General features: G+C 38.4%; 3 protein-coding genes and 1 long non-coding RNA gene across 7 annotated transcripts; 3 read left to right on the top strand and 1 right to left on the bottom strand.

Moving 5' to 3' along the window:
- Positions 1–749: 749 nt before the first annotated feature.
- LOC117209997 (group XIIA secretory phospholipase A2) lies at positions 750–2,295 on the top strand. The gene is made up of 3 exons (XM_033452522.1): positions 750–1,141; positions 1,738–1,805; positions 1,884–2,295. The coding sequence occupies exons 1-3, from the start codon at positions 907–909 to the stop codon at positions 2,193–2,195; spliced, it is 615 nt and encodes a 204-aa protein (XP_033308413.1). The 5' UTR covers positions 750–906; the 3' UTR covers positions 2,196–2,295.
- A 125-nt stretch (positions 2,296–2,420) lies between these two features.
- On the top strand, positions 2,421–3,564 carry LOC117209999. Its single transcript, XM_033452527.1, has 3 exons — positions 2,421–2,785; positions 2,951–3,226; positions 3,318–3,564. The coding sequence occupies exons 1-3, from the start codon at positions 2,637–2,639 to the stop codon at positions 3,334–3,336; spliced, it is 444 nt and encodes a 147-aa protein (XP_033308418.1). The 5' UTR covers positions 2,421–2,636; the 3' UTR covers positions 3,337–3,564.
- Positions 3,565–4,522: 958 nt separating this feature from the next.
- On the bottom strand, positions 4,523–25,876 carry LOC117209988 (histone acetyltransferase KAT6A-like). Of its 4 annotated transcripts, none has more exons than XM_033452489.1 (6): positions 25,738–25,876; positions 20,089–20,875; positions 15,683–16,152; positions 13,013–15,003; positions 10,659–11,056; positions 4,523–10,285 (listed from the first exon to the last, which is right to left on the bottom strand). In XM_033452489.1, the coding sequence occupies exons 2-6, from the start codon at positions 20,632–20,634 to the stop codon at positions 5,621–5,623; spliced, it is 8,070 nt and encodes a 2,689-aa protein (XP_033308380.1). In that variant the 5' UTR covers positions 20,635–20,875; positions 25,738–25,876; the 3' UTR covers positions 4,523–5,620. The 4 variants fall into 4 exon arrangements, with proteins under 4 accessions (XP_033308380.1, XP_033308379.1, XP_033308381.1 ...); XM_033452488.1 differs by lacking the exon at positions 25,738–25,876 and adding an exon at positions 25,172–25,660; XM_033452490.1 differs by lacking the exon at positions 25,738–25,876 and adding an exon at positions 25,172–25,651 and having other exon boundaries at positions 14,471–15,003.
- LOC117210000 lies at positions 23,508–24,933 on the top strand. The gene is made up of 2 exons (XR_004488024.1): positions 23,508–23,896; positions 23,997–24,933. It is a non-coding gene; the product is annotated as an uncharacterized LOC117210000 (long non-coding RNA).
- Positions 25,877–26,238: the final 362 nt, after the last annotated feature.

Below are 26,238 nucleotides of genomic sequence, written 5' to 3'. Positions count from 1 at the left end.
TTGGAAGTAATTGCCATCAATCAAATTTAAAAAATACGTGGTCACTTCTTATTTACATAAAAAATCATTTATAATTTTCATTTAAATGAGCATATGCATGTACGTACTACTTTGTTCAAAAAATTCTAGGGCAAGCCCGATGAAACACAAGCTACTTGTTTATTCATCAATTCTACTTTGTCATGTTCAGAGTAACTCTCATTGCTTACAATATATTTTTCCCGACGTTTTCTTTATGTTCCAAAACATTCTAAAAACTCAATTTCCGTGATGTTATTTAACTCTTTCTGCAAATTTTGTTTTATCACTTCAATAAATTGAAATCGACGTCTCCGTAATGTTGTTTTAAATCGGGAAAATTGAGAAATATGGCAGGGATCCTGGTCGTGAGTACCGTGTATGCAGAATGAGATTTGTTGAATTTTTAACCAAAATATTGCGAACATAGAAATTTGAGGCGTAGATCACCCGGTGTATTGCCATTATTCATGGTGTTACTCAATTCAATGATTCAGGTGTTACTCAATAAATTTCAAATTTGAGTGAGCTTAAATCTCATTTAATAGAAACTGCTGTATGCAAACTATTTAAATTTGACCAATATGAAGCTGGTAACACATATTATGTTATAAAAAGGTGTAATAGCCGAATAGGACGAAAAGACATATCTAGCATTGTAGCATTTGACTGTTTCTTGTAAACGAAACAGTCCTGGAACTTATTGAACAGAGTAGTAAGTACATATATACATTACAAGATGAAAGTACATATATTGTGGGAACTATTTCATCGTTTGTCACCACGTGTCCGCGATCGAGTATACCTTTATGTGAGTCAATTTACCTAAAAATATCCTGACAAACGAGTGGAACAGTGTATCAGTAAGTGCGTTAGGATTATACAAAAATGGATTTTTCTCAATATCGGAAAGCTCTAGTTTACGTTTTGACTTTTCTGGCTTACGCGTGGTCAGGCTACGGTGCTGGTTTATTATCAAATTTAAAGGATGCTGTATTAGCAGCAGAATCGGTATTTCAAGATTTATTTGAAAATGCAATTACCGTAGCTAGGAAAATTAAGGATATACACGAAGTGTTCGATGCAGCGGTGGAAGAGAACTGTATCTTTCAATGCCCAGGAGGTACATGTTTAACCTATCATTCGTTCATTATACTTATATATATAACTCAGTCCCCAACATCAAAATTTTACATTTTACGCTTTACACTCAATTGCTAACAGTTGATCTCAAAACACGATATCAATGGTCAAACTATGACACGATGATAACACGTCATAATATCCTGTATGTATTATATGTATGTATGTATAATTTTTGTATCCATCTTGGTACATTATATAATTTGATTACAACAACCTCAACAAATTTGTATTGAGATATATTCACGATCATATCTCATTAAAGGGAATTTAACTATACCAAAAACTACCTAACGCGATATACTGTGTACATGAGAAGATGACTAATGGGACAATATAGATGCAAGGGACTATTTCCCTCCTTCACTACAATCACGTGTTGCTATATAATCTTATTTGATATACATTTTCGGCCAATATGTGTGCTTATCTGTACGATTTTATTGGTATTATCAGAGATAACCAATAAGACCCACATTCCTTTGCCTAGCCTTCTTCTCGCGGACAAACAGTAGCTAAATTTAATTGGTTATTGCTTAAAAAGATTGTAAAGCAAACAGTTTGTGACGATTTCAGGGGTCACACCGAAACCAGATTGGAATCATAAACCTCAAAGTAACGGATGTGGTTCTTTAGGAATTGAAGTAGGCAAATTTTCTAAAATACATGCTTTTATATATGCAAAATATATGAAGAAATCTTAATCGACTTAATAATTTTAGATAAACCAGGAGTACCTACCTCTTACGGAAATGACGAAATGTTGTGATGCGCATGACATTTGTTATGACACTTGTAATTTGGATAAGGAGAAATGTGATTTAGAATTCAAGAGGTGTCTGTACAAATATTGCGATGGATATCAATCGGCTGCGATAATAAATACGTGCAAAGCTGCTGCGAAAATGCTTTTTACCGGTACAACTGCTTTGGGATGCAAGAGTTACATGGATGCGCAGAAGAATGCTTGCTACTGTGGAGATAAATGGAATAAGAAACCGAAAAAAGCTGCTCAAGCTGGTGGAGAATTGTAGAAATAATTTTATAGAATACTTAACATTTGTAAGATGCTAATTACCCTCATACCTCGTTTGTGAATTTCTAGTAAATAAATACGTTTTGTATTTACCATTACATTGTATACATGACAAATATTATTTTTTTTTTATAAAATATCATTTTATCGAGAATTGTATTAATATTTTTAAACAAATATGTATATACATATATTGTATATACTTAATGATACACATAGAAATATAAGTTTTTTTTCTGATTATTATTCAATCTACTTTTCTTTTCTCTGTCTATCTAACTGGTATCTCCTTGTTTTTCACGCTTTTAATTAATATCCCGTGAAGTAACCATACAAAAAGTTAATTCAAAAATACAAATTTTTTTTGCTCATTTGTTTTCCCACCGAAACAAGGGAAAGTACGCTTCAAGTTGACAATGTCACTTCAACTTCACTTTTTATGAGAAGTTTTTGGAAAAAATTGTCAAGTAATGCGGCCTACGACAAGAATTTATTAAACAATTGTGACAGAGTTGCGAAGAGAATGGGAAACACCGGGTCCACGCATTCATCGAAAAGAAAAGGACAAAAACGAGAAAGTGGTGACAGGTAAGACAATTTTCGACACATTCTGTTCTCGCGTTTATTTTCGATTCACTTAAATTCATATTATTCAAATTCGTGGTAGGTAAGGATGTTCTTTCCAACATGGGTTTGTTCAATTATGAAAGATAATACATAAAAACGTACTTTATATGTTTTACCTTTGGGTAGCGTAGGTGATCGTCCACGAAAAACTAAAAAATTTGTAAATGGTTCCGAATCCCGAACCAGTGGAAAAGAGATAATAAAATGTCGTGCGACTAATCCTTTTATCATCTTCTTTCTACGGTTACGGAGTAAAAAGCCAAAGGAACACGTAACCGTGATTGCTCGTGCAGCTGGAAAATTATGGACACAAATGACTCCGGAACAAAGAAAGAAATACGTACAGTTGGCAAACGCCGAGAAAAAAAGACGAGAAGAGCAAAGAAGGAAACGAAAGTTAAGGTAATCTTAAAATTTTATAAGTATGTGTATCTCTACATATCGATTGATTTATCATCGATAGCCTGATAAATTACTATATATTTTTGTTTAGAAGAAGGAAAGGAAGATAGAACACACACGTTGATGAAACGTTATAAGATAAAAACGAAATTATATAAGTGCGAAGTTCGTCTTCCTGAGTGCTGAGTTAAGCACGCGCTTTCTACACAAGTTCTTACAAGTTTTTTATTCGTACAAAATATCATCGTGAAGCCTTTATTTTTGATTCCTTTTTATTTGTTAGTAGTTTTTTTTTTTAACTCTATGTACAATAAATATTGATGTATTTATACACTATCAATGATCTTTTTTATCGTTCAAGAATTATGCTAAAAACTAGGCAAATTCTCTTGCCTCTCGCTTTTATAGTCTCGTCTGAAAAAATTAAATTCGTAATATACTATAAATATATTATTTGTTCGCGACCATTCCCCGAAGCGTCGTGGATAAGAGGGAAATTACAATTGAACGTACATGAACGAGCACCATTTTACATTTCCCATACAGAGGTCGAACGAATCAACATCTCGCCCCTTATAATTTGATACAAAAAATAATTTCAGCATAATTTTTGCGACGCTCCGTGGAAGAGCATTTTTACGCATGTATCATTCTTTCCGAAACTAGTATGTGCCCTCTCGTTCAATAATAGAAAATAAAAATATTACATACAGTAGAGAATAAAGAATGAATATACGTGTGTGTATGCACGCACGCTTGCGCGTATTTCTTCCTGCATATGTGCACGTAATTAAGGAGCATAGGGTTTGAGTAAAATGATATTCGTATTAATGTGAGATGAAAATGACGATGACGTTGTTCTTGTTATTGTTGTTATTGTTGTTGATGATAATGATGATGGTGATGGTGATGATGATGATGATGATGATAATGATGGTGACAATGGCAGAATAGCAATTATAATGATAACAATAATAATAATAATAATAATAATAATAATAATAATAATAATAATAATAATAATAATGATAACGATGACAATGGTGACGAGCATAATCATGACATCATAACCATGACCATAACGATAATGACGAGAATGACGATGACAATGGTAATAACTGTAATAATAGTAATCATAGCAGCAATAGTAATAAGAAATATAACAACGACGAAGACAATTGACGACGGCAAGAATGATATCTTATGAAGAATCATTAATGAGAAACACTATGTTCACATTGACGATAAAAGAAGATTACCGATCAATGGTAATGAACGAGTTGGCGATCATAATAATTAATTTGCAATAATACAATTATAATTATTATAATAGTAGTACAATTATTTTTATGATACAGTAAAGTACAGCGTGCCTCGAAGAAAAAGTAAATAACAACGTTTAACAATCGATAATATCAAACAGAATATTCTTTGCAAATATTATGTGTAGTACATATATATACACACATATATATATATATGTATAATATATATATATATATACACTATTTATACACAAAACGTAACACCGTTGCAATTTCGGATGGGAATGCCCTACTAAAAATAGGTGTATTCGTTTTGTCGATTGTGGACTGAGCCATAAACAGTATATACATACATGCATGTTTGCCTAAATGATACGCGCGCGCGTGCACACACACATATATATGTATATATGTGTATATATATGTATATTCACTGATCGACAGATCACATTCAAGGTAGAATAGTTAATCGCATTTAAATGCACAAGACACGAATCCAAGTTTCGTAGTGTACTATTCCATACTATGATTATAATTCGTACATACACATATGTTCTGCTCTTTTCCGCGCGCGCGCATTCGCATATTCACACTCGGTTTTATTCATTTATGCATTCCAAAACAAGTTAAGAATCCGTTTAATACGAGCTCTTTAATCTTTACGATGCAAGCGCTTCCGTTAACTCTTTAATATTTGTGGGTCTTGAAGTTACAATTCTTTTTTTTATAGCGTTTGACGACTGATGGATTTTATATAAGCGCGTGCACGCGACTACGTGTTAACAGTAACAGTAGAAGAAGAAGGAGCAAAAGTGCTAAAACGTGTATTAAAAAGTGAAATAGTCACAACATAAAAGAAAAATCATACGTCAGTGGTCGTACGTTAAAAAATAATAAAATATTGGTGGGAGAAAGGTAAAAAAACAGTATGCACGTCCAGAGGGTGACTGTGGAAGCGAATGCAAGGAGGCAAAAAGTCTCTCGATAGATAACATGTTTTTTAAAGTTGCCAGAGTTCGTATAGAAGAGAGCATTAACTTGTCCAAAATGAAGCAATCATTGTTAGTCCATTTTTTTTTGCGGCCTCGTGTTATTGTAAGTGAGAGAATGTGCGCTTAGATGAGTGGGGCTAACGTGGCCTCATCGAACTATTCAGAGGCTGCATAAGACCGCCATTTATGTAACCGTGGTACGTCGTATACACCGCTGCTGGATTTTGTTGATGAGGATCCTGAGGATACGGTGCAGGTACATTAACGACTCCGACAGGTAACTGGCTAGCTTGATTCATGAAGCCACCGAGTTGAGCCGCTTGATTCATGTAGCCGGTAGCAGGTTGTGCCACTCGATAACCATACTGGGCCATGAGATTCGTGTTTATCGCCACGTTGGGACTGACCCGACTGGCGGCGCTCTGCATTTGAGGACAGGTACTTCCAGGATCGAGAGTCTGGCGATATAAGCTTTCGCTTGGATACGGCTGAGTCAGAGACGCCATGTTTGCATTCGCTGATGACCTCGAGGTCGATCTACTGGGTGGTCCGGGAGTAGAAGGCGGAACCGTATTGACGTTATAATAATTTTTCGCGTAACCAAGGGGTACTTGAGGCGGCGTCGGTAATTGCCTCGATGTTTGCGGCGGTGTCATAGTGTGCGGTATAGGAGGTGGTGGCGTTAAATTCATCGCTGGTGGAGGTGTTGGAGGTATCATCTCCAACCCATTCGTTAGTTGTTGTAATTTTGCTAGACTGCACGAATTCGTGGTTTGGTGATTTCCAGAAGCTGACAAAGAGGGTGCCGGTGTGTGCGAATGCGGCGGCATAGCGCTCGTCTGAATGTAAAAATTCGTCGCTGTGGTGCATGGTGTGGGTGCACCGGATCTGCTGCTTCGATGTTGAATCACGTACGTGTTCTGAGTTGGGAAGGTCTGCGAAGCAACAGCCATATAGTTCCCTTGCGAGATAACGGCCATATTGTGCGAATGAGCAGCGTGTGTGTGAGAATGCGGATGAGGAACGGGTGGTACGCTCATCGACGAAGACTGCTGATACTGCGGTGGTACGTGCGTCGTATGCGCTATCGTCGTATGGCTTGTGTGGGAACTCGTATGACTCGTGTGAGAGGTTGTGTGTCCTTGAGATGTGGCTTGAGCATGCGACGTAGGAGGCGTGGTTCGATGCGATCTGCTACTTTGCTGAGTCGATCTCGACCTATGGGTCGTTTGCGAACCACTGGCTCTTTTGTTACTATGAGATTGCGTCTGCGATTGCTGCTGTTGTTGCTGTTGATGCGCAGACTGCTGTTGAGACTGTTGTTGAGATTGACCATGCGTCATGCTTTGATTCTGCGTTTGCTGGGCCAGAGACAACTGCATCGGTTGAGGCGTGTGAGACGGTGGCAAAGGTTGCGGCGTATGACTCTGCCGCATTGGCTGAGGACTCTGCGTCGGAATACTTTGCGGCGTATGAGATTGAGGAAGAGGCTGTGGTGTGTGAGACTGAGGTAACGGTTGCGGCGTATGGCTCTGTGGAAGAGGCTGAGGACTTTGCGTTTGTATACTTTGAGGTGTGTGCGACTGAGGTGTACGTGGCTGTTGAAGAGGCTGCGGTGTATGTGGCTGGTGCATCGGATGGATATTAACGTGCGTCGATGGAGTATGCTGGGGCATCGAACAATCGGCGTACTGTACTTGCGGCGAAATATTTACGGCGGCAGACGTAACCGGCGTAGTTATTTGCATGGAAACCGAAATTGGAACGGAAACAGACGGTGGCATCGATGGTAATGCACTTGGTGGTCTTTCTACGCTATTCTGTGACGCGAGATCGCTAGCAATCGACGTGGGGGACTCCAGTCCTAACTGGCTAACATCCAAATCACATTGACCGTAATGCAACGAATGCACCGAATTTGTGGTCGAATCAGGAGTGTAAACTCCCATAGACGGCAAATCTGGTTGCGAAGGGGGTGTTCGTTTCACCGAACCAGGATTGTCCAAATGAGGCGTTGTCTTGCCACTCTCGGGCGAATTTTGTTTCAATTCTTCAGAGTGTGTTTGAAGATGAATAGTGGTTTCTTGCTGCTCGATAACGGGCAAAACTTTCTCTTGTGGCGTGAGCGGCCCTGTTTCAGGCGACGCGATATTCGAAACAGCAGAGGATGATTCCTTTCTCTCCGTGGGCGTTGCGGGAGAAGTTTCTATCTTTGGCCTCGTCAACTCCTCTTTCGAACTTTTTAACATTAATCGATCGGAAATTCCATCACCTTCTCTACAGCTACCTACATCTTGATTAACAGCTTTCAATTTCTCGATTTCTTCTTCCTTAGGCGAAAGAAGGTCAGGTACCAATTTAGACGTTTCCAAACTACAAATTGCTTTCTCAGTCTCCGAAGCTTTGTCGGATTCACCCTTCATAATTTTATTTTCTTCCTCTTTCCCCTCCCCTGTTTCCACTAATGTTTCGCCATCACCTTGGCGTTCGTGACCGCTTTCGTCCTCTCCTTCGGCCTCGCCCTTATCCAAATCTCCCTCAGCTTCACATTCCGGTCTTTGTGTATCTTCTTGCAGGATACGCGATTTCGATTCAGATATCGGATTTTGCAAAAAGGGAACGGAGGAATCATCTTCGAGTTTCTTTTCTGGTTCATTCTCTTCTGCCTTCTCAGTTCGTTCGTTTGAATCGCTTTTTATATGCGTCACAGGTTTCGATTTCGGTGCAGGTACTTCTTCTTCGCCCTCATCCTCGTCTCCTCCCTCATACTCTCCTGGGCTAGCAGATATAGTCGCTTCTGCTTCTGGAAGAACGGTTGATCTACAGATATCGCCAGCATTACTACTATTGGCATTATCAACGTCTTCCATAGTGCTCTCGTTGCTCTTAGTCGTTTCTATCGCGTTATTAGCTTCTTTCCCGGCAGGTGCTGCCAGTAGTTGCTCCGTAACCGAACACGACTGTTGCTGACTAGTTATAAAAGAGCCAGTCTCTTCAGAACACGGCAACGGAGATAATGATGGAGGGAGTATCACAGGAGTTTCGGGTCGATCCTTCGTAGGAGTTTCAGGTTTTAATTGTGGCATCTTTAAAGCTTCCTTCTCGGCTTTTGCTCTTCCTCGTCTCGATACCGGCAAGGTTTTAACATCCTTCGCCTCTTCTTTTCCGTTGCATTGGTTCTGCTCCAAATTTTTCTTTTCTTTCCCTTGTTTCGTTTGCAAATGCTTTGTTTGTCGACTGGTCACTTTTAACAAGATATCATCTACCTTGCACTGCTTCTTCGTAGGTTTCTGCACTACCGATGATGGAGACGATTCTATCGCTTTAGAAGATGACTTCTCCACTTCGTTTATATTGTCTTTATCCTTATCTTTCGAATAATTGTCTCTTTCTTTCGGCTTATCACGTTCTTTAGGTTTCTCTTTTTCTCTTTCTCGTTCCTTATCCTTCTCCTTCTCGCGTAGAGATTCCCGAGTTCTTTTTCTGGAAATAACCTCGGATCTTTCCTCCTTTTCTTCTGCTTCAGTCTTTTCGGAATGTTTTCGTTTTCGCAGAGGAGTCGTCGATGACGACGACGTTGTCGTCGTAATAGCTACCGAGACGACACCAGTTACAGATGTCTTCGGTGTTCTAATTCTTCGTCTAGACATTGTCGTTGTGGTGGTTGTTACCGTGGTAGTTGACGTCGTCGTCGTCGTCGTCGTTGACGTAGATGAAGTCGTTGGATTTGTAGAATTCGCGTTTTTTGAAGCAGTCACCGCACGAGAATTTCTCGACGTTGTCGTGACGCTTTTCGGTTCTACTTCCATCGATTCTTTAGCATTTTCTGCCGACGCAGCAACTACGTTTCGACTCCTTTTCTCTAACTCCTTTGTTTCTTTCGTGTCCTTCGCTTCATTTGTCTCCTTTGTTTCCTTCTCTTTTATTGCTTTTGTCTCCCTCAACTCTTTCGTGTCTTTGGAAATAGAATCCTTCTGTAAGGATGACTTTTGGGCAGCCTTCTGTTTGAATGGTGAAGATCTTCTTTGTCCCAACCTTCTACCCCTTGGTTTCTTTTTGATCTTAACCTTTTGAATTTTTTCAACAATCGCCGGTACGTGTTTCGGTTCCACTACGGGAGAAGATTCGGAGCTAGTGTCGCCACTTTCTTCCGGACTTTGATATGGATTAGGAATCTGCGTGAGCAATGGTATCCATCTGAGACAATCAGGATCTAACTTGATACGAGAACTTTTTCGTATCTTTGCCATATGAGCGTCCACTTTAGCCCAATCAACTACCACGGCCACTTTAGAATTCCCTTCACCGGGCAAATGAACCGATCTAATAAATCCCAGCAATTGCATAGCAGTTGCGATATCATGAGCCGACACGCCAGTTTCTTTCGTTATATCTCCCAACTTGATATCCGTAGAATCTCTATGAGCATCAAGATATTCGAGTACAACGCTTTTCCAGAACGAGTGGTACGACACCCGGCCGAGATCGGAAAGAGGTTTCTCTGGTGTACCGGGAATGCCCTCCACTTTGGACAGAAGATAACTAAATTCGATCAAGAACCTACCAAATCCTTGTCTTTGATATTGCGGCAAAGTCATGATACACGATACATTATATCTCTGCGCGGGACAATGTTTCTCTTTGCTAAAATAACCAATCAAATGACAACCATACTTGTCGTTTTTCGTTACCGCATAAAATAAAAATGGTTCTACGTCGTAGTAGAGCGTTTTATGGTCCAAGAACAATTTCGCTAGCAGACACAAATTTTGACAGTATATCTTGTTCACGTTACCATCGATCTGAAACATAAGAATCAAAATTTTTATTGTCTGATTTATGAGTATATTGCGGATATTTAAGTAATTTTATATTTTTATGAACATAATTAAATGAGTAATTAATTAATGAAATCTAAATAAAAATTTCTTTCGTCTACTAAGTATTATAATAAGTACTCTACATTTTCACATATTATATTCTATAGATTTTTGCAATCTTAAATTTCCCAAAAATGCATGAACATCTGGAGTCGATGAGATATATCATATAGAGTATTATCTGTGTATTAATCCTTTCACAGAGACAAATCATTCCGCAATTTCTCTGAACTTTCTTTTATTGTACTGTCAAAGGCTTAAAGAGAAAAGAAAAAGTTTTGTTCGCGAACCGTACCTCGAAGACAGACAAGCCGTTACACCTATAGATCTCGGTAGCCGGAGGGTGCCTCCATTGACATTTGTCCATGTGTCTATCAAGTACAGCCCGACTTTTCGTATACTTTAAACAAAATTCACAGAAGAATAATTTTGGTAGTCTTGCGTACTCCTGGGGAAATGGACTGGAATACCACGTTTCTACTTCGTATCGACCGAAAACTATGGCCGCGGGATTCCTAATACCACTTCCTGTACTTGTACTTGCTGAACTATTCCCTGGATTCACAGTCACGGCTTCCTCGCCATCACCATTCACGGCGGTTAAGCGAGCCGCTCTGTCCCGTGCTTCCTTAAATAGGTCAACATCCTTTTGCGTGACACCAGGTGGCAAGGTCTGAGGTAGAACAGGTTCCTCTGTAAACAAATATAACAAATTGGTTTTCTTTATGTTCTTATGTGCTTATTCGCTTTTATTTTTTTCTATTTTGCAGTGAACAGAACAAGGAAAAGAAATTCCTTTATAATCCGCTGTAACAATTAATCCATTGAATTTGAATCCATGTTGATTTGTCCGATTTCTCTTACTTGTTTACCACAAAAGAAACACTAATCCTGAAGGGTAACTTGCAATGCAGACAAATCTTTCGTTGTACCACAAACGACATATACTAGGGCTTTGATACGGTACCAACAGTGAAAAACTTTTTGAAAAAAAGGCGAATAGACAAACAAAAAACTCCACGGGAATGTTATGATAATTTATTGATATGGAAGTGTACGGTATTAAAGAATGCAATTGAAATGAAAATATAATTCTATTCGATGCGTGAAAAAAGAAAAGAAGAGGAACAAAAAGAATCTGTCCACTAGAGAAGCGGATATTGTAGTCGCAAAGCATAAATATTAACTTGTGCATTGACAATCTTCGGTAATATCGAGTGCGACAACAATTAATTAGCTGTTAATATTGTGAGTAGTATCCAAAGCAAAGCTATGGGGTAGGTGGTTTTCGTGGGATGTGTTGGCAGAGTATCAAGTTGGCTCTTCAATGGCAAAAGCGGATTTGTTTTCCTCTCGTTCCTTTCTTTCCGTTTCTCTTTTTACTTCTCGTTTTAGCTTTTCTGTCTTTTCTTTCTTTTGCTTTTTTTACTTTACTCGTAAAACGTATACATTTTTTATATTTCTCTTTATGGTGGAAGACGGCGAGTTACGACAATAGAGCCTGCTAAATGTCAGCAGCAGCAGGTAGACTCCGATATTATTAATACCAGGCAACTGTTTGAGATATGCCACCTAGCGTTGTATTTCTTCGTCCTGTAAAACTGTAAACTGATCGGTATTGGTCATTTTATCTGTTCTTTCCTAATACTTTCTCCTTTTCCTTTTTCTTTCGTCAATCTTTGATCGTATATAGAATCCCGATATAAAATCCCGAAGGATTAGAAAAACTTTTCCGATATCCATTGAAGCTTCGTACTTATTTCATATTTGAAGTAATCACAGGTCAACTATTCTAAATTCCTCAATAGAATAATTCAACATTTCAATACTTGTCCTTTGTAAAACAATAATGGCAATTTAATAGAAAAACGGCGACGAATAAGAAATGTTTATACTCTATTTTATATATCTGGCAAAATCTTTGTACAAGTACCGCCGACTGTACAACTGTAAAGAATTGATCAAGTTAGAAGTAGTGAGAAGTTAAACGAAAAAAATTGTGCAGCAGCGAAATTATCACGTGAACAGTCCCATAGTCGAGTGCGTTTATTTACGAACTACGTGCATTAATTATGTATTTGATAACTATATGATATATGGAAAAAAAGAGAGTGTATGCCAGAGCCAAATAACGTTATTAGTAACATGCAATAACCATGTAAGAGTCTTCCGTAGTGCAAAACGAATGGAAATATCATCAATATAGCTTACAAATTTGATCTGAAAACGATGAAAGAAAAATGAATGCATTCGTTCGCATTCTATATGACAGATGTTTCTGCAAGTAGAAAACTCGGATTTCCATAAGTTTCACACCACATAATAAGCAATAAACGCGTCCTATCAAGGAACCTGATTGTTCTTATTACATACAGATAAATGTTTAATTCTCGATCATCCTATCATAATTATCGGTGAAGTTTCATGAATTCAACGACGAAAAACAAGTTGTTGGCCGTTAGTGGAGAACAATCATGTTATCTTGAAACAGATTACGTCAGACGTACATGAACACATACATCATACCACACCACACCGCCAACACATCCACGTGGTGGTGAGCGAGGATTAGATTAGAGGGAATTCTTCTTTGCGACTTGGGTGCATCATCGAGGTTAGGACTCGTGAACGGGTGGGGTAGATTCTTACCCTTCCTGGTGGAGCAGGGTGTCGCGCGGGGTGTCGTGGTGGTGTTGGTGGTGGTGGCGCTAGTACAGGCTCGTGGATTGGACTTTAGGCTGGGATTTGATTTCACGGAATCAGAACTCAGGCCGGACTTCGAAACAGCGGGCACAGGGTGGCGTGTTTGGCTCCCTTCCACGAGTATGTTTTTCTTTCGCGAGGACTGATCGGGCCTAAGAGTCGATGTCGGCATTGACGTCGATGACGGTGACGACAGCGACACCGGTAACGAAGACGGTGATGATGATGATGATGGCAACGGTAACGGTAACGATAAGGGTGACGATAAGGGTGACGATAACGGTAACGGTAACGGAAACGACGACGACGACGCCGCCGCCGCCATCGTCGACGACGACGACGACGACGATGACGACGACGACGACGATGACGACGACGACGACGACGACGACGATGACGACGACGACGACGACGAAGATGACGATGACGACGACGACGACGACGATGACAACGACGATAACGATGATAATAACGGCAATGGTAACGACGGTGACGACGCGCCCGCTGCACACTTTACTAACGGCGCATCATCTTTCATCAGTTTTCTCCTTTCGTGCTCGTGCCTTTTACTATTAACCGCAGTTTTAACTAAATTTGACGGTGTCATTTTTGGTAGCTTTTCGTTAAGGGAACTAAATAACGTTTCGTCGGAAGGTGTAAAAATTCCAGGGCGAGGTACTTTCGCTACATCGTTGTCTGCCTCCAATTTCTTTTTTTCTTTCGATTTGCCTAGACCGGACGACGCGTTTTCACGTTTATTACTCTGCATCCCTCTCATAGCTTTGCTCGCTTTGTTATCACTGTCGTCCATGTTAGGCCGCTTTCTTCTATCAGGCGCGTAATTAGGCGTCAACGCGCTAGATCTTACTCTGCTGCTGGTAGGTACTGAAAAAAAGTGACTCAATCCATCGAAAAGGCCTTTCAATTGACCACTACCAGGTTTAACCTTATTGGTGTTATCCGTATTGGCAAAGCTGTTCGCTATACCAGCACCGTTTCGATCGTTCTTCTGTTTCTTCTTCCCGTCGAACGTATTAACGGCTGGTTGTATATGTAAACCGAATGTCGGTGTACTGCTTACATTGAGCTTAGGTAACGACGCACCAAAGGTATTGGTAATGTTACTAAAAAAAGGCGATTCCATATTGAGTTTAGCCGCGGCCGCGGCGAAACCCCAAGGTTTGTCCTCGTTTAGATCACAAGAGAACGGACCTCTTGGTTTAGTAGAGTTACCGGCACCGCTACCGGTAACACCACCACCACCACCACTATCGCCACTACCGACGACGACAGCACGACGTTTTTCGTGACCATCGTCACCGTCGTCATCCTCCTCCTCTTCGTCATCGTCGTCGTCGTCCTCATCCGAAGTAGACGTATTGCTGCACGCGCTAGAGCTATTACCATCTACCTCTTCCTCTTCTTCTCCCCCCTGCCCATTCCCTTCCGCTCCCTGCTCTTCCGCGTCGTCTTCGTCATCATCATCAGTCGAATCACTGGAATCGTCAGAAGAATCGCTATCGCTCGCGCCGCTGCTGCTGCTACTGCTAGACATTGGCGGTACTACCTTTTTACCGGGCATGGTTTGTTGTTTCTGGTTCGCGTTACCCCGAGTTAACCTAGGACTAACGTCCTGCGAACATTTCGATTTCTCACCGCCCCCCACCCGCTTCAACTTATTATGGTCCGCATTAAACGCACTCAGCCTAAAAAACTTCTGCTTCTCTTTGGAAATCCGATCGTTTTTCTCTTCTAGTAGCCTACCCTGGCCTGCGAGTGGGGTGGGGGGTTGTGGTAAGGGAGAGGAAATCAAAGGTGGTTGACGAGGGGAGACAACACCCGCATTACCGTCCGAGCTGCTGTCCACCTGTGCCACTCCTGCGCCGCTTTTCTTCGCTGGAGTCGAAATCGCCAAACTCTTTCTGGATACTGCCGATCTGAAACAGATATTATCTGGTCAAATCGTACGCATCGATAACTCGTCGTCCCTTTCCCTCAGTCTTAACTTTTCATTTTAATTTTAAACCCTGATCTTATGTCAGGTAACCCTATACAGTAGCAGATGTTGAGAAAAACAATAGTTCATATTAATATATATAAATAAAAAAGCAACAATGTTTTTTCCGTGTGATATTTATATCATATTATCTAACACAATGCTATATTATATGCATAATGCATATAATGCGCCCAAGCCCACATTCAAGAGAAATGTAGTTATGCTTACTTCAGCGGTCCTTAACCTGAGAAGTGCTCACACACGCAAGTTATTGTTGTATTATTTGAATAAAAAATATTTAGTATATGTGTTTATTTACTTATAATGAACCGTTTCTCTCCAAAAAGATTGTTGATGAATGGTTTAATTATACATACTTGGCACATTGCTGATTTAGATTTTGAGTTAAGCTTGGTGGTCCGCGATAAGAAAAAATTATTTAATGGAGGTTCGTGGTAAACAGAAGATTAAGAACCGCTAGCTTAGTTCATATTTTCCTTCGATGTCGTATATTATCTATTAAAATTGTATCGCACATATCAAACATACTCGACAAGTTATCACAAATGAGAACTAACATTAATCCTAAAGTTGGTTTATATCAAATTTTCGCTTACTTTCTACTTTCACGTAACTTGCTAGGTCTCTTCCTCGCGCTAGTTGGCGTGCCTTCGAGAGAACTAGCTGCATCCTGTGTTTTGTTCCTTTTACTATCATCCTTCGATATTGGTGTATGTGCTGTTTGACAATGTCGACATCTCCATGGTGTTTTGTTCTTTTTATCAAGCGCTGGATCCAAACAGGCAGGGTGATAACACTTAACACAACCAGCGCATTTTACCAGGTAATTCTGTGATTCCCTTTCCAATTGACATCCAGCACACGTTGGAGAACAGTCGTCACAAGACCACGTTATACCCCTATCGACAAGGATTGAGAGTTCTGGTGGTGCGCAAGAATTATGCAAAGCTGCACCACACACGCTACACCTGCTTAATTTCTCAGTAATATTCCGTTTTGTGTTGTTGTTGTTCCCAGCTATTGTCGCACCAAGGCATTCTTTGCAAATTGGTAGTGGAGCTGGAAGCTGTGACAAAATCAAATAATATATGAATATACGCACTTTACGATTATGTTATAAAGGGAATATTATAAACAGGATGATTTTAATACAACATAAATGGAAGTTATTAGGTTTAGCTAGATGCTGAGAAGTTCACGGAGTTTTGTGAAAATCAAAGATATAATTATCGAGATACGCATTTTAATATATTTAATATTTTAATATTATGACGAGCAATATTTTATATACGAATGATAATGAAATAGTAATAACTGAGTTATTCACTCGTAATCAAATAATTAACGCCAAAGTAACCAACCCTTATGTAATTCATACTTAAATATACAGTGTATAAATGATTATAATTAAAGGAATGAAAATAAGAAAGTATATAAAAGTATATAAAAAAATAAAAAAGTGTACATGTATAATCATGTTTCGATTTCGATAGAAGTATAATATATTAATTTTATAAAGATTTCCTGTATATTCTTAGCAATCAAAAAAGAAAGGAAACCTAAAATCTGCCATTTCATTGTATTTAGTATCTTTCATTTCTAACTAGTTGACATTTTTGTTTGGTTCGAAGCAGTACAGTATACAAAGAATACTTTCAACGTACAGGACACGCGTGATCAGGATCCGCGTCTCGAAACAACGACCTGTTGCGCGACCAGAGAACCAGCTATAACTAATAGTTATGGGATTGAACGATCCATTGCTAAAGCTTGCACTTCTTGGCTTCTTGACATATCCTCCGTCGATGCATCGACAGATTTTTATACCCACGAAAACTACAATTAATAGCCATACATACATACATATATACGACGAATGTTTCTCGAATACCTTTTATATTTACAAATTTTCCGAAATTAATCCTGCTATATTCCTGGAATTTTTTATGTTTGAATCTTGTTCTCGTTGCAATTGAAAAGAAAATTAATATAACTTTTAACAAATCATTGGATACATTTTATTTGTAATGAAAATAATGAATTAAAAAAGCAAATAATTACTTCCAATAAAATAACAAATAAATTTATTTTAAAATAAAATTGTTTTCCAAAAGAATACCAAAATTTTGTTTGAGAAATAGATAATTTCCAAATAATTTATTGGCCGAAAATATTTGATTACTTCAAATAATAATAAAAGATAAAGCATAACAAATAATTTTTATGCAGATAAGAAATCGACCTACTGACCTGAAATATTCATCTTAAAAGCAACTAGACATCGAAACATTTATCAGATCAGGTAACGCGAAACTTAAAAAGTACGAAAGCCAAACATTTTTGTATTTCAAAAGTTTCATTGGATAAGTATCCAAACACTTTTATGAGCCACTGTATCTAGAACTAATGATCCTCCCCTTTCTACTCTTGTTCTGAAACGCGCGTGCACCTGTGTCTGTGTATCAAGCACATTAGGGAGTCTTAAGAAGTTCTGTTTCCGAGCATAAATTACTGAGCATACCAGCCAACTCACTGAACAATTCGATATGAAATACTAGTACAAAAGCTCATAGGAACTAATTAGGTATTACCGTTCCATTATCGATCAATAAATAAACATCGAGTTTATAAAAGCTAAAAAGCATCATCTGTGTAAAGTTGAAGAATTTTATAAAAGAAATTTTATATTTGAATTTACCAATAAGTTATATTATATTGTCATTTCTTTCTCAATTTTATTTCTCTCATAGCAATGGCATGTAATACACGAGGACTAAAGGTGTATGAAGGGTTCCAACCGTGAACAGCATTGGACTGAATAACTAAATAGTGACACTTGGCAGCGAAACCAAGAGCCACTTGAGAATTCGAGAAGGAAGAACAAGGAATAAAAGGGCAGTGAGCAACCGACGGGGAGGAAGGGATTGTCAGGATCGCGCCGGCGTGATCGTTGGATAACTTTCCGTGCTCTCTGCGGCCTGACACGCATAAAACGCGGTCGGTAGGAGAACAGGGAGGAGAAATGAATGCAATAGAGAAGGGGAAGGAGAGGGGTGAATGAGAAAGAGAGAGAGAAAGAGAGGGACGTGTGCATGGAGGATCAATAAGAGAGGCGATATACACAAACGAGTCACCGGAAGTTGACCGCGATAGCATATCGTCCTGAGTCTCGCCCCTCTGTTCAAGTTCCCCTCTAGCGTGAGGCCGCGACTAACCATCTTGAGGCGTGGGCACACGCCGTGACTCCCCAGCTACGAACACGAGGGACCGTAACGAGAGCGTAATATTTCCCTTGTTGACTCCTGAACTGAGTGAGCCATGAACCGTATGCGATCATGCATAACATACTCTTCTTGATGTATTGTCATACAAAACGTCCCAGTATTTTCTCATTATATTCCTGTGTCTTCTACATGCTTTATTATTTAGGATATTATTACTAATACATGACGTTTTTCTTGAAAATGCTGCTCTTAGCGTATTCTCTTTCTTAAAAAAGCCCCTTTCAACCTGAATTTTTATTATGTATCGACTAACAAGTATCGTGAAACAAACGAAGCGATATGTTACGAAGTTGTTGATACTTTTCCAAGGAATTGTGGCGGGAAAATTTAAATTCAATATTCGTTCAACTTGGATTTTTCGAAGATGACTCCGACAGAGAACTACATCAACAAAATCTAATCTAGCGTTTAATACGAATTAATGGATGATGGGTACATTGACAGATTTCTAGATTGTTCTTTATGCGGTTTTACGATTGTATGTATCATGAAATTAAATTAAAGCGTCGTTTCATAGATGCGTATAGGAACCTTACATGTGCGGATTGGTTTAATCGTAGAAAACGCTTTGTATTAGCTATAAATATGTCACGTGTTGAAGAGAACGTAATAATTCTTCGTATGGTAACTATATTCAAATCGGAACAAGGAGAGAAAGAAAGAATTAATCGCTTCTTTTATATTTACAAAAACAGTAATTCCAAATTATTCCTAGCTAAAAAGGGAAATAACAAAATATAATTCTACAAAGCATATAGTATTCCAAAAATATAATTCAGCCGAGAATGCATATTTTTCAATTGTTCGCGCGAAATAATTTTATTTGCTTTATTTTACTTTTTACACTAAAACAATGCATGACGCATGTCTCGCTATATAGTAGGAATACTAACGATAGGTTTACGTTGACACTACGGCTGCCAGTTCACATATGATCGCATGTTGTGAATTATATTATCCACTGCATGGAAGTGAATAACAAGCGAATACCCACGTTTAACATGGCTCTATGAAACTACACTTTCTGAACAGACTTCTGAACACAAGCAAAGACAAACTGATGGAAAAGTCTAAGCAACTTTGGTGAACATTGTTTGAACTCGACACTGGTAATAAAATATTTCTACTAGAATACGATAATAACGTAAATGAACGGATGTACGGAAGAGCGCGCAAGTTGAACGAATTCAGTTACAAGTGCGGTAGGTACAAATCAGTATGTTGCATACGCGTATAATACTTTATGTACTCTAAAACCTCCATCAGATTAATTCAAGTAACTTGAAACTTCTTTATTTACTCCGTTTGAAATATCCTTAATTCTTCCAAATCTTTATTTTCACACTTATTAATAAATTAAGGACGCATTTATGCACTTCTGGGAAATGTAAAGATACAAAAATGTTCCGAATGCATAATATGCAAATGAAATATATAAAATATTTAACAAAATATAAAAGTAGTACATAAAACAAAAATATCTAAATTATTTAATATTTAGTAAGTGAAGCAAATTTGTCTAACTTCCACTTTTGGCTGTGTTCATAAAAGTATGAATTTTCATAAATGTCTGTGTTTACTTAATCACGTCTTGACTAGATAAAAGATATACTTTACGTTTGAAGTTGAGTAATTTCCAACTATTTCTTGCTTTTAGCTTTCCCATAAATACATAAACATACGTACTCTAATAACGAGCAATGAAAAAAATGACTCACCTTAGCTACGGGGGGCTCCGGCTGCGTAATATGAGAAGTATCCGCATGTTTCTTGAGATAAGGTGGTCTGTCCGGTTGTCGGAAGAGCCTACCATCCTGGATCACAAGTCCTCGATCGACTGCTCTTTTAGCAGACAGTCTAAGAGCTGTTCTCAAGTCGCCCTCCGCTTCTTCTTCGACCGTGTGACTCTGTCTGATATATTTTTCGATATTCTTCAGGCTTGAGCCCTCCCTTTCGCCCAATTCTCTAACAGCTTTACCCAGTACCTTGCTCAAATCGGACGCTTTACCAACTTTGAGCGGTTTCGATTGTAAGCCACCAGGATCTTTGTACGAGGATTGTCCTTTATTAAAGATCTTGAGCACATCGCCGCGCTTCACAGCAACCTCCAGATGTTCAGCAATTTCCTCCTCGTGATAATTATGGTGTTGACGAATAGCATGACATATCCGCTCGACACTCGGCCTCTGTTTCTGGCTGCGGATTTTTCGAATCGCGTCCAGGAACCAGGCCGACCATGTGTCAGCGGACTCGGGCTCGTCCATTTCTCGTCTCCGTCGGCCGTCTGCCGACGAAAACGGCGGCGGCGACACCGGCGGCGACGATCACGTACCAGGCCAGGTTATATACACCCAATTAACAATGCTCGACCGCCTCCGGGTCGGTTTTTACAACCAGTCCTTACGACTCACTCACATTCTGCGCCTGACTCTGCCACGAATTTTCTACAGGCTACTGCGGCTTCACATTTCCATCCGTCAAGATCACACGCTCCTTATGCTGTTCCTAAAACCCATAATATGCCAATCAATCGATAAGCCTTTCTCGTTTTCCTCTCTTTTTTGCTTCCTCATTTCAACTTGCTACTATGATACCACATTACTGATATTAATTTTGGTTAAACTTCGTTTTAGCACTAATCTGTTTAAAGTCTCTGATCTGTTTTAAGTTTAGGAAATCATCATTATATTGACTTCGTTCACAGACAGCCTATTCTAGCTTTTGGTCACGTGATTTTCTAAAACTTAATACTGACATTTTTAAATTGTACTACTTGAATTCTATCGAAAGATAGGGAAATACATAATTGGGCTACTCTAAAACGAAGTTTAAGCATAATTTTAATAGTTAGAGCTATCTTGTTATGAATTTAAAATAGGTTACAGCAGATGTTTTTCATTTAGAATCTTATTAATTTGAAATAAATTACATTCACTATTTGCACTATTTGCGCATATAGTAATATGTAAAATTACTACCAAGTACACTAAGTAAATAGGTAATAATAGAAAAATTACTATCTATTAGTATCATTCAAGTGTGAGTATATTAAGTAAACAAACAGTAATAACAAACTCACTATCTATTACTCACTTACTGTATATTACTATTTTTTATAATTTTGATTACTATCGAAATAGCAATACATATATAACAATGCGGATTTCTATGCATGTATGAAAAATTTAAAAACACAAAAGTACATAAAGTATCCAAAGTACAATACTCGTTACAATATTTAATAGACAAAATAAATGTTCGCCTAGGTCCTACTCTTTTATTCGCATAAAAATATGACTGTATATAAATATCCACAATTAATGAATATTTTACATATTATATACATTTTTCGCGCCTTTAAATTTTCCACAAATGCATAAATATTCGGAATATAATCATAACGCATGACGTGTTTTCTGCACCACATTAATCAGGTAAACTGTGTGACATTCGGTTATATACTATTATGATATATATGCGTATCAACTAGCTAGAATTTGAATCGTTGCAAGCTGTCCGAACGAATACATCTTTCCCGCTCGTTTTTCGTTTTCATTCAATAAATTCGTGAGAATTCTTTGAGCGTTACACAACAAAACACATATAAACCATATGTACTCTTTTACAGAACTAATCATCTCGAAATAAAACAACAGTTAAAAAAAAAAGCTACATTTTTTTACTGCTACATTCTAAACCCGATATACCGAATCTATCGTATCATCATTTAAAAGTCGTTTAGAATCATTCAAAACTATCCGAAACTGTTCAATTTTTCATCTCGTTACGAACGATTGACCGATTTTCTTCTAAGCGGCAAACTTTCTCCTCGACGTAAGCAAACTCAACACAAGGTGTACGTATATGTACACGTGGAAGGGAGAGAAATATTTTAAATGACTGTAGGTCGTACTGATATTGCGTAATTTTGAACAACTTGTAGATACACGTGATTTATTAAGTCAATTATGCATATATGGATATACATTGGCTCATGAAACTATTTGGGCAATAACCACAGAGAACTTTTATGTATATACATACATATCGTGTTTGGCAAATAAAACATTTCGAAATTGTATTAACACTGCAATGAAACTACACTGGTCATGATCATATTAGTTATAGTTAAAATCAATCTGAAAATGTATATAGAAGTTACAAAATATTCTCGGGTAACATCTATTCAGTAAACATAACATAGACATATAATAATACTTACAAAACTAAAACAAATAATAAGTAATAAAAATGGCGCCACTGTATTGGGTTGGCAACTAAATGATTGCGCATTTTGTCAATACCACCTAATAACAAAATCCGCAATCACTTAGTTGTCAACCCAATATATTCAAGCTTATTAATATAACGAATTAAATGTTTAAATACTTTTGTTACTCTTCGAAATACATATATATATATATATATATATATATATATATTTGCACTAAATAATCTTGTGGCTGTTATGTACATTTTCAGATTTGTTTGAAGTTTTAGTAATATAATCATGATGATACATTCTCTCATAACAATGTCAATGAAATTTCAAATGTTTTACATTTCATACAACACATAATAAATTCATCAAAAAATTCTAGAAGTGTTCAAAGACTTTTGTAAACTATTGTATGTAAATTCAGATTTCCCAGAGCTGATCTAGAAAGAAACTATCGAAGTATTAAACTCTTTCAACCGATAAAATTTTCTATTTATCAACATTGATACTCTTCCAAAGAAAAGGGAAATATTCTAAGGGCAAACTTAATATTCTAATTCGAAGAGTTCTGATAATAATAATTCTGATCAAGCGTACTACACGTGAAAAATATACAGAAAAGAGAATTTTCAAACGTTTAATAATAGTTAAGTGATATAAAACAATTTGAAAGGGTGATGAAATATGACGATATATTTGCTAAGGTATCGTAGGATTCGTTTGATCGATTTCATTCTAATTTCTCGACTATTAGTCTTTTTTCATGATTATTATTCGTTAATTAGGCAAACAATAGTCGTTAACGGCGAAAGGTATTCGTGTCGACCAATAAATTAAATAAACCTAACATTCTTTGTCCGTGAATCACTGAGAAACGCAATCCTATTATATGACTAATCTTTGTTTGACGTACGTGTCACTGAATGAAGCTTCGCGATATATATGTAATTGTCTCGCACACGTTGAAACTAAAACTAGTTGGGAACGAGTGTGAATGACAAAACAGTGATCGACAGAAAGCTTAGCCTTTTCAAGGGCTTAAATTTTAAATATTAGCCTTGACTCGATTTCATTAATTCGACAGTTATCGGCATGTTTGCAACAATTACGAAGAACAGGAGTGTATAGGAAAACGAACATATGGAGGGAGAGAAGAAAGGAGGGGGCGAAGAGAGAGAATGGCAAGCGAATGAACGCACTACACATTCAGAATTTTCCGTCGAAAATCAACCAATGTATATGTATTATACGCATAAATCTGTTTCCGGGAACACTCCAATGTTCTATACTTGCTCGTTTCTACAGGTGTATGTAGTTGTTTCTGACTCGTTCTGTTATTGCCAAAACGAAATATCGAGTAAACGAATACGTTTGTTAGCTAATTTATTTATCGTTCGTCCGTTTAAGCATACGACAGTAACGAGGAAGAAGGGAGGCCAGTAGTCCGGCCGGCTGACTGTGTTTGTTGGGGCCTTTCTCACCCGACGGAGAAGTAAAAGAGAGGATGGCAACAGAGAGAGCAGCTGCCACTGAGAAAACGGACGGTTACCGAATGATTTCAACTACTGCCGGCTTGGCGTTTCTTACTCCTCGTTACCCGCTTTTACAGATGATTCTCCTTTCTACAAAGACGCTTCCATTTAAGTATTTGTTTCAACAAAAAATACTCACACATACCGTGAACAGATCTTTGCTCAATGCCACACGCTTGAAAAATAAAATAAGAATAAAAAGCGTGGCTCGATTCAAACGAGTTTTCAATTACGAAAAAGAATAGTGAAGAGAATAGAGAGAAAATGATTCGGACAGAAAGATATATTTGCTAATAATCACCAACTGGTTACCGTCGGTAGCCATTTTAATCTCAATGATAGCCAATTTATAATTTCAACTCAGAAACACATACTTCCACGCCAACCGGGAAACTCGTCTGGTGTTTCTCAAGCAGGAATAACCGTTACGATTCGTTACAAGTCACATCCCTCGTAAGAAAGACACTGTGTATGGCTAGCGAATGTAATCGCGACGGCCGTCGCCCACGAAACCACCGCAAAACGCTACGAACTATCGCCTGTTAACTACTTTAGATGATACTACGACACCGAGTTTTTCATCATTTTGAGTGAAATACTTGTTGCGCGATAGGCGGGTGAAAAAAGTGAAACGATTGAATTACGTGTCCAAGTAGACAGCGAGGACACAAGTTTCTCGAAACCCGACGGGCAGCCATCTTGGGTAGGCACGGCCAACTCTCGACTGTTTCGCACAATTTTTCGCGCCTAAGAACGATGTTTCAACCACAACGTCGTACTGTATAGCTTCCTGAATAAACGTCTGGCAAATGGATGGCATTTGGTTATCCGCTTGTTCGAGCATAGTAAGAAAAAATGTTAAGAAGAAGCGAGGAGAAACACTGCGTATAGAAGATTATCTCCCTCTCTCTTTTGCACTCTATTGCACACTCACTCTCTCTCCCTCTCACTCTTTCACAAGCTGGCAGCCCGACCCGCTGGCCCGTATGCGTCTGGTGATGATTCGCGTGGTTCTCTTGCGAGATTTAACGAGAGACTAATTGTTTTTACCTGATCAAGGTAATCCCATGTATAAATCCAGCGTGAAATACACAAGAATCACTAGATACCGTAACACAGGATATTTAATCACGATCACCAATTATCTCGCGACAACGGCGTCACATTTCACACAAATCAACAAAGGTTACCCACTTGACAAAGATGGCGGTCGCGGGGGTTACACACTGCGCGCACGCGGTGGGGAGCGCACTGCGCACACCGCGCTCACTGTTACGGCGGAATCACGAAACAGTTGTAGCGGCACACGTTTTCCTCGACCAATCAAACCGTCCACTTTGACTCGACACTCTCATTACCGGTCACACGTGCGTCGCTTTTCGTCCGTTTTCTACCGCGCGCGCACACATGCGCATCACTTTTGTATATCTACATCGTGTCCCATGGGGTCTACATCTCGAATAAAAGCTTTTCAAGCGCGGGAGTACAAGGTGTATAAAGTATGATGAAAAATGACGGAATATTCAAAATAGCCTAATATCTACATCAAATAGATATTTATACATCTGTATGATATCATCCTATCTCTTTCTCCCTACTACTATTCCATATCCTACCTTCACTATGGCCGTCGCTTGCTTTGCGCTCACTTTGACCATTCCCAATCAGTTCCTCAACACCACTCGCGCGCGTCTGCTACATGACGCTGTACAGAAGCTTTGTCAACGAGCTTCCAGGATCGTACCTGCCCCCTTCTGGGCCATCTACCTGGAGATATTAGCGACACACTTTTTAGGCTACAGTTACTCTTCGATATATTTCTTTCTATTTCTTTCGGTAGAATTGATTATTTAAAATATTCCTTTAATTTATATATAGAACAAATAATAATATATGTAATTAGTTCACGTTTTACCTACCTCAAATATGTATTACGTGTTATGGAAAATTGAAAGAAACACCTAATTGGAATAAAATATCTTAAAATTTCTATGATTTTGATATTAACTAATGTACCATTTTGTTTTTTTAATTGTATGTCTAGAATACAAGTCACATAATTTTTTAAAGAAGCGATTGATTTTTGCACGAATCATATCTTATGTATATATATGTGC

Source organism: Bombus bifarius, unplaced genomic scaffold, assembly GCF_011952205.1.
Source record: "Bombus bifarius isolate JDL3187 unplaced genomic scaffold, Bbif_JDL3187 scf7180000008197, whole genome shotgun sequence".
NCBI lineage: Eukaryota > Metazoa > Arthropoda > Insecta > Hymenoptera > Apidae > Bombus > Bombus bifarius.
This window is presented reverse-complemented; position numbering and strand designations above follow the sequence as displayed.

What these genes read in the sequence shown, in the direction of transcription:
- LOC117209997 (XM_033452522.1), top strand. Translation starts at nt 907, where the DNA reads ATGGATTTTTCTCAATATCGGAAAGCTCTAGTTTACGTTTTGACTTTT. An exon ending in TATCTTTCAATGCCCAGGAG is followed by an intron (nt 1,142 to 1,737) that starts GTACATGTTTAA and finishes TGACGATTTCAG; the next exon opens with GGGTCACACCGAAACCAGAT. An exon ending in GTGGTTCTTTAGGAATTGAA is followed by an intron (nt 1,806 to 1,883) that starts GTAGGCAAATTT and finishes TAATAATTTTAG; the next exon opens with ATAAACCAGGAGTACCTACC.
- LOC117209999 (XM_033452527.1), top strand. Translation starts at nt 2,637, where the DNA reads ATGAGAAGTTTTTGGAAAAAATTGTCAAGTAATGCGGCCTACGACAAG. An exon ending in AAACGAGAAAGTGGTGACAG is followed by an intron (nt 2,786 to 2,950) that starts GTAAGACAATTT and finishes ACCTTTGGGTAG; the next exon opens with CGTAGGTGATCGTCCACGAA.
- LOC117209988 (XM_033452489.1), bottom strand. Translation starts at nt 20,634, where the DNA reads ATGGACGAGCCCGAGTCCGCTGACACATGGTCGGCCTGGTTCCTGGAC. An exon ending in ACCCTGCTCCACCAGGAAGG is followed by an intron (nt 11,057 to 13,012) that starts GTAAGAATCTAC and finishes ATTTGTTTACAG; the next exon opens with AGGAACCTGTTCTACCTCAG. An exon ending in ACGGCTTGTCTGTCTTCGAG is followed by an intron (nt 10,286 to 10,658) that starts GTACGGTTCGCG and finishes CTTATGTTTCAG; the next exon opens with ATCGATGGTAACGTGAACAA.